Raw genomic sequence first — 8,428 nt, 5'->3', positions numbered from 1 at the left:
AATCTTCAGAAAAAAATTATTTCTAGTAGAACTGTTCAGGAAAAAATATGGGATGAGAACGATTAATCGACGTAGGGGTCTGTCCTAGTGAACGATTTTTGGACCCCCCCCCCTCCTATCAATTTTGTACATGACCTTTAATTTTAAGTTATTTTGTATTATTTCGGGTTAGGTTATAAGGTTAAGACAATTTCTGAACCGAGCGCTGCGGCCAGGACAGGATAGGGGGCCGAGCGCTGCGGCCACGGGTTAGGTTAGCTAAGACACTTTCTGGGCCGAGCGCTGCGGCTAGGACAGGCTAGGGGCCAAGCGCTTCGGCCACGGTGTTAAGTTAAGACACTTTCTATAAGATCCATGTAAAAAATTGATAGGAGTCACTTCGCAGATTTGTGTTTCATCAGACAGAGTTTAAGAATAAGTTTCAGCGGCAAATGCGCCTAATAATAAATATCGCAGACAAACAAGATGATTTGCATCACCCTACAATCCTCTAAGATTATTTGAGAAAAAGGTTTTTTGTCATTTAAGAGGGTTTTCACGTTCAGAGCAACATTTTTCACGCATGACCTTATTCAAAATATGTTGATGTCATTTTAGTGATTAATTGATTAATTCTAGGAAAACAAACTAAGTTGGCAGGTAAACCGACCCACAGAGGAAAACCTACAGTCAATGTTCAATAAAATGTACGTTGTAAAATTCAAGGCTATACAAATTCCAGACTAATATCCACCCAAAAGATTCTGTACAATAGGAACCATAAAAACTGTGGAATGGAAGACGACTTTTTGGTAATTTTGTGTTTGTGATGTTGTTATAAAGCGAATTTTTTACCAGAAGCTTAAAATTTAACCTAAACAGGGCCAGTGTACTTGTTGCTTTTCGTGTTCATTGAAATACATAAAATCATAACTTAGGGTGTCTTCATGTTCCACCCTTTTATGGCTCCCACTGTAAGCCAATTCAAATTAATAGAAACAATCTTTATCAAAATCGAAATTTTTACCAACCTTTCGGCACAAAACATTTATTTTCTGCGAGGATAATCATCTTTATTCTCCTCTATGGTCTGATGTATCCATTTCACAAACTTGGAAACCCTGCAATGAATTTTATTTGCAGCATAAAAGGTTATCACAATCTTGTTGACAGATAACAGCAACACACTAGACAAATCAGGGTAATAGGCCAGTCAGGATTCTGGTGGGGGATGTTTATTTTCCCCGGACAATTCTTTCCCGGTAGGCCGCAAAATACACACACAACAGAGTAACCCCGTCTCCAAGAAAATCAATAACAAAAGCTTTATTTCCTAAAAAAATAACATAAATTATAGGTCATGGTTACTTGTACAATGTTATAATAAATATTAATAATAGAAAAAATCTTACGATTTATTTGGGGATGATAAAGGGGAAACTTATTGTTGATCAGTATTGAAATACGTTTTTTTAAAACTTCTGAAAAAAAAATTACAGTTGAATATTTGACGAAATTCACTAATGCTTTATATGAAAATATTCCTATTTAACTTTAATGATTTCACAATAACGAAAGTGTTTTAGGCTCCGTCCTACAGAGAACAAAGAGAATGGGGCTGAAATTATTTGGTTTGGTTTTCTCCGAGAGTAGATTTCAATTTGAAGACGACATTACACAGAGGTCTTAAGTTAATGGTTAACAAATCTGTATACTTAAATTACCTATAATAAGAGGCATTAATTCGATTCCAGAAAAATAAAACTAATTTTTAATTTACAGCGTTAAAATTTATGATCTAACTATAACTATCCATTAAAGTGTAAATCAATTTAAATCTAATAATGAATTGATTTTTTACTGGTAAGAGTAATTTTTTATTATGTATGAATATTTTTGAGGCAGGGAAGAAAAGAAAAATGTTATGAAATTAAAAAATTCCTTAAATACCAACGAATGGAGTTCCTTCAATTTGATTGAATGTAATACTGTGTTTAATTTAATGTCGAGTTCTCTTTATAATTGAATGGAGTACTCTAATTATATTAATGAATGAAGTAATCAGCATAATTGAATTGAGTACTCTGTAAAATTGAGTACTCTGTGGGAGACAATGCTAATCGACTGACCAGGAACACTGCCTACAGTAAAAACCTTGTCGAAACTAGATCCAGAACTGATATCAGAAAAAATTTCTTCTGTAATATGCTAATCGACTGACCAGGAACACTGCCTACAGTAAAAACCTTGTTGCAACTAGATCCAGAACTGATATCAGAAAAAATTTCTTCTCTAATAGAGTTATAAACCTCTGGAACAATCTTCCAACAGACGTTAAAGATGCCAGAACAGTTAAACTTTTCAAGGCAAGACTTGAAAAAATTAATCTGTAATCTTATTTATGCAGTCAGGATCAGTGTAGGCGAGGCTAAATCTGAAGCTCAGATCAGACGATGCACACTGTTCCGTGAGGACTATACCGACATCTACGCTATGGACCTAGAGGCCCTCTGCAGATTATTCTACAAGTAACAAGTAAGTAAGAATGGAGTAATCAGCATAATTGAATGGAGAACTCAGTAGAATTAAGTGGAGTAGTCTGTATAATTGAATGTAGTACTCTGTATAATCGAATGGATCGTTTTCTGTATATAATTGAATGGAAGACTCTGTATTAAAGAATGGAGTAATTTGGTATCAATTAAATGGAGTACTCTGTATTATTGAATGTAGTAGTCTGTATAATTGCATTGAGCACTCTGTGTAACTAGATGTCTGTATAATTTAATCGATTAGTCTGTATAAAATAATGGGGTAGTCTGTATAATTGAATGAAGTACTCTGTTTAATTGAATGGAGTAGTGTGTATAATTGAATGGAGTACTCTTAATAATTGAATGGAGTGGTCTGTATAATTGAACAGAGTACCTTGTATATACTCCTGGTCTTCCCTTTACTCCACAACCTATGCCCCAGGATACAACTCCAATCACCTAAAAATGAAATTGTCAATTAATTTTTAGAATCTGTGGAATAATTGCATGGAACTTCGGAATGATGCAACGCTATGTTAATGCAGAAATCCCTGAGCGGATATTGTTTTTTTATTCTTGAATAGGGCCCATGTTGTCGTTTCTGAAGGTTAAGAGCAAATGGGCAATATGAAGAAAGGCAGAAAGGCAAATGATAATTGAGCAAATATTAGAGCGCCTTTCATAGTAACATCCATATTCCATAAGCTTCATAGAGACCAGTGCTTAGGATCCGGATCCAGATCCCCAACAATTTGGCTTCCTGGATACGGATCTGTAAAAATATGCGTATCAACGGATTTGGATCTATAAAAGGGCAAAATATTAACAAAAACCTGTAAAAGCAAGATGTTTTTGCAATCAAAACCAATATCTCAATATCTCAATCTTTTTTAAGAAGATTATAAAAAAGGGGTGGGGGGCACAAAACGTATTGCTCTCCAGAAAATTTTAACTGTGTTCAAACATAACTAAGCATTGTCGTAGGGCATTGATTTTTTGCATGCGAACTCACCAATATGTATTGTAACGGCAAAATGCAATTTTGAAAAGGTCTGAGCGCGCGCTTTTATTTGAAAATACGACTTTTTCACATTTTTTACAAGCTATACACCCTCAAATAAACTTGAATTTGCATCAGGACGCAGTAATCCCTGAATAGATTAGCATTTTAGAGCCTTTCATTGAATAAAGAAAAAAAAAGAAAAAAAATTTTAAAATTTTTATTTTAAAAAAAATCAAAATCATGAAGAAATGTTCAATGTCCATGACTGGATCCCAATCAAAATGAAATGGATCCTAAGCACTAGCAGAGACATAGTGTACGGGTTACCTCTGCTCTTTGATCTTCTCTGAACTGAACAAGAGGCCCACCAGAGTCTCCACTACAGGCGTCCATAGTTCCATTCTCATATCTCATTACATAATATTTTCAATAATTTTTCAACAATAAACAAGCACTTATTATTTTTATTATTATAACAATCAACCTACAGACAAACTAAAATGACCTGCATAATTTATAAATTATAATACAATTAAAAAAACCACTTGCCCTGGTCCATATGGGATCTACTGGTTTAGATCTTGCCTGAATTTTAGGTATGAAGGCAAATTACAAATTTTTGATTAAGTATATAGATTGGAAAAACAATAAATAAATCTGTTGATTTGAATTTTATATGGTAAACCTACCCTGCACAAAGAAAAGTAGATTCTGGTATAAGCTGTTTGGATCCTGAGTTATCATACCAGCGCATACATTCATCATTGCTTATTACTGGTAGATCTACCTGGTATGGGAATTTATAAATATAGAGTTGAACTGGGAATGAAAGGTTCATCTACTGGTTCAAGTTATTATGGGCAAAGTAGTTATCTATAAATATATTAGTAAAAGAAAAACCCTCTATAGCAATATCATCTCAACTTTTAACTAATACCAATCAACTTCACAGTTCAATAGAAATTTTGCATAATATAATAATTTTCTTTTAATATTTTATTTGATTCCTTCTTAATCAAAATGTCAAAATTTGACCAGAAGTTTACCTTTAAAAGCTGATCAGAAAGGGGTCCATTGTCCCATTTCCTACCCCAACCCGTCAAGGTAGCTGAACTGTTCTTATATTCTACTAAGTCTGGAAAGGTTTTAAAGTTAAATCAAAAGAAGAATTAAGGAAAGTATAATAAGACGAGGTAAGATGAGGAAACATAGAATTTAAACTATGCAAAGTGAGAATAAGAAGATTAAGAAAATAATAAACAAAAGGTAGAATAAGAAAAGGTAGAAAAGAATAAACCAAAGGTAGAATAACAGTCTTAAATAAGATAAGGGTAGAAAAGAAGAGTTAGAATTGTAAACTCTAAACTATTATTTTAGAATAAACTACAGCCTGAAAGAAGAAGACTGAACCATTATGATCCAGCCAAGAACTATCTATGCAGGATGATTAAATAAGCAAGAACATTCCATTTAATCCTGTCAATCGCCAAGTTAAAGGAAAATATTATTGGCAAATTTTAAATATTAAAACTGAAAACATGTAATATTTAATCACAAGCTTTCATGGTACATAATGGTAGTCGTGTTGCAGATGATCATGAGAGATCAAGATCACTAAATACTTACCCCCTAATCCTATTTTAAGCAGTGATCCGTTACCATTCATCACATTTTATAAATATATCATGCTAATTATGTTTATATTTTCAGCTTCACAGCTTATAATGATCAAGAAATTAAGTCTACAACTAAATACTTGATGATTTCTGTGTATGGGGTGGCATATAACCAATGCATTGGATGAAAATAGTTATGCACTTGTATTGTTCTGACGCTGAAAATTAAATTGAGAAGACGCTAAAAGAGTGCACAAGAATAAGACTAGGAAGAAAAGATTAACTGGAAGTTGGAATAAGAAAGAAGGGAAGACAGACAGATGAATTATATATTAGATACCAAATCTGGTCAAAACTTTTGTATAGAGTACTTTTTAATAATCTGCAGAGGATAACAGTTTGAAGTTATGTTAATGTCAAAGGGGGAGGAAGACAGGAAGGACAAGGGAGGAATATCGGTTATACAACTGGTTAATGTCGAAGGGAGAGGAAGACAGGAAGGACAAGGGAGGAATATTGGTTATACAACCAGTTAATGTCCAAGGGAGAGGAAGGCAGGAAGAACAAGCAAGGAATATTGGTTATACAGCAGGTTAATGTTTAAGGGAGAGGAAGGCAGGAAGAACAAGCAAGGAATATTGGTTATACAACCGGTTAATGTTTCAGGGAGAGGAAGGCAGGAAGGACAAGGGAGGAATATCGGTTATACAACCAGTCAATGTTGAAGGGAGAGGAAGGCAGGAAGAACAAGCAAGGAATATTGGTTACCTAACCAATTAATGTTAAAGGGAGACAGGAAGACAGGAAGGACAAATAATGAATATTGGTCACCTAACCTGTTAATGATGAAGGGGGAGGAGACAGGGAGAACAAGCGAGGAGTATTGGTTACTTAACCTGTTACTATTGAAGGGGAAGGAAGACAGAAAGAATAAGCAAGGAATATTGGTTACACAACCTGTTAATAATGAAGGGATAGGATAAGGGATTATATTGGTTACTTAACCTGGTAATTTTGAAGGGGGAGGAACACTGAAAGAACAATCAAGGAATATTGGTTACACAACCTGCTAATGTTGAAGGAGGAGGAAGGCATACAGGAAGAACCAGAGATGAATAAGTAAAAGGTTCATTCACCCACAGCATAGCAATATCCTAAACATTTTTATCTAATATTTTAAGAGCAAGATTACAATATGTTTTATGACTGTTTCAGTATTATCTAAATGAGATAAAACTGTCCGGAAATGAAACTTTTGAATGCTAAAACGGAGATATCTATTTTCCCCAACTTCTTTATCAAAACTCACTTTTCCACAAAAAGTATCATATGTTAGTGTACTGGTGGAAATAAATTTTTCATTTTTGAATAAGCTAATTGACTATCTGGGAAATACTTGTACTTTGGGAGAATTCTAAGAAGTCTAAAGAATAGGAATTCACACTTCACAATAAAAAAAGAGCTGGAAAACCCATGGGTTCATTAATTTTTATATTCAAGATTTCTTTCGGTTTTTAGCCGGTTATACAAGATCTACAAAGTCTAACATGTTGAAATTAGGATAAGGTAACACTTGTTCAGTTCAGTCTTCTTTTTCATAATAATGAACACTTCATATCTACTTAAGAGTATAATTAAGATACCTGTTCATATAGATTAGGCACAAAGTTTTCATGAACAAATATGTTGCCAATCCTTCTTATTTGAGCAGTGTCTCTGTTATTCACAGCTGAGCAAACTTTCAATTCAAAATTCAAAGTTCTTGATTTTGAAAAAAAATTAATTAACCTTTGTTAGAGGCTAAAACTTTAAATTGATTGTTGAAAGCTAATCCTAAAAATCCTCCCATGACATAAGTTGACTCCAGGGCAAGTGTCTTCATACAATGTGCAGCTAAAATAACATCTTCAAAAGTTATAAAATCTGAACAAGACAAACAAATTCACAAGTATTCTATTTCAGTTAGAGCCAAGCTTTTTACATTCAAAATTTTCAGGTTTGACATGTGGCTTTTTCATATGGAAAAAAAATGGCTTTATAATGAACTTTGGATCACAATGACACAAGGAAAATAAAGCATACATATAGTGTAACAATGACAAAGCATCAAAATGAGCATTAAAAAATGTTTTTATTAAATATTTAGTCAATTATGGACATGTTTATATATAGACTTATAAATAAATATACCTGTTAATACCCATCTTTGGCTGATTAGCGAAGCACCACACCTAGATAGGAGTTGGAATATTTCTTTTAATTTATTGTTTAAAAAAAAATTTTATTTTGGTACAGATAATACAAAAAAAAATTTTAATTGTTTGTAGCGACGCAAAATAACAAAGATATAAACGGACTGAATATATATTTTTTGTATCAGTTACAACATGGTATCTAAAAAACTGTGTAAATATATTTGGTTTGGTTTACAGAGCTTCTGGGAAGAAGACAATATTCCAGGGTCTCCACAGGGGTCCCTCCAGCATCGAGGTGATGAAGATGATGAAGCACTGAATGGTTATCCCGGACTTCTCTTCGCAGGTTCCTACGCACTGGGAGAGGAGAAAGTTGTTGAGGTGAGAACCGAACCTTCTTCTGCATTCCCAGGGCTCTCTGGAGAGGCAGGAGCCAACGGAGCCGGAGCTGACGGAGCCGGAGCTAACGGAGCCGGAGACGACGGAGGTCTTCCACGTCGGGGAGGCTGCTGAGGAGTAACTGGATGATCTGATAGTACAGGTTTAAGCCGATCCACGGAGACAGTGTCAGACTTGGAACCAATTTCAACGAGGAAATACTTTGGATACTTGAAAGAACTAGATATGGTCCTCTATATAACGGAGACAACAGAGGGTTTGATGCATCCTCTCTGATAAAAACATGAGAACAAGAAACTAAACTTGAAGGGATCTGATCTGGTTTTGTGGCTGGAACTGCAGAGTGGTGAGGCAGGACTGATGCATTGTTCTTCAGGGTAGACTTGTAGTTACTTAGACTATTCTCTTAAGTACTACAACTTATTTTAATCTCTATTGCTTAGGAGGAGATTGGAAATAAGAACAGCTCCAGTAGTATGATCTCTTGATCTGTCTGAAGCAGAAGCGTATTAGATAGAAAGGAGTCACTGTTATTATAAATGCAGAGACGAGGGAAAGGGCAGCATGTACTTGACAACTCTCTCCTATAAAGGAGAATAACTCAGCAATATCTTCGCTAAAAGTAGATTTTATCACAGGTTTAACTCTTCTACCTGTACCAGTGGTATCCAGTGTGATTATATTATATCTTATCTGACCCAA

General features: G+C 34.5%; 1 protein-coding gene across 1 annotated transcript; it reads right to left on the bottom strand.

Annotated features, from left to right (window-relative positions):
- Positions 1 to 457: 457 nt before the first annotated feature.
- LOC111706413 (serine proteinase stubble) lies at positions 458 to 7,363 on the bottom strand (the record flags this gene model as incomplete). The annotated part of the gene is given in 9 exon segments (XM_023479289.1): positions 458 to 1,100; positions 2,908 to 2,972; positions 3,844 to 3,925; positions 4,206 to 4,303; positions 4,563 to 4,651; positions 6,199 to 6,286; positions 6,776 to 6,861; positions 6,966 to 7,025; positions 7,323 to 7,363. Coding segments are annotated over 8 exon segments (630 nt in total). The 3' UTR covers positions 458 to 1,027.
- Between the last annotated feature and the right edge of the window lie 1,065 nt (positions 7,364 to 8,428).

This window comes from Eurytemora carolleeae, unplaced genomic scaffold, assembly GCF_000591075.1.
Source record: "Eurytemora carolleeae unplaced genomic scaffold, Eaff_2.0 scaffold230, whole genome shotgun sequence".
NCBI lineage: Eukaryota > Metazoa > Arthropoda > Copepoda > Calanoida > Temoridae > Eurytemora > Eurytemora carolleeae.
This window is presented reverse-complemented; position numbering and strand designations above follow the sequence as displayed.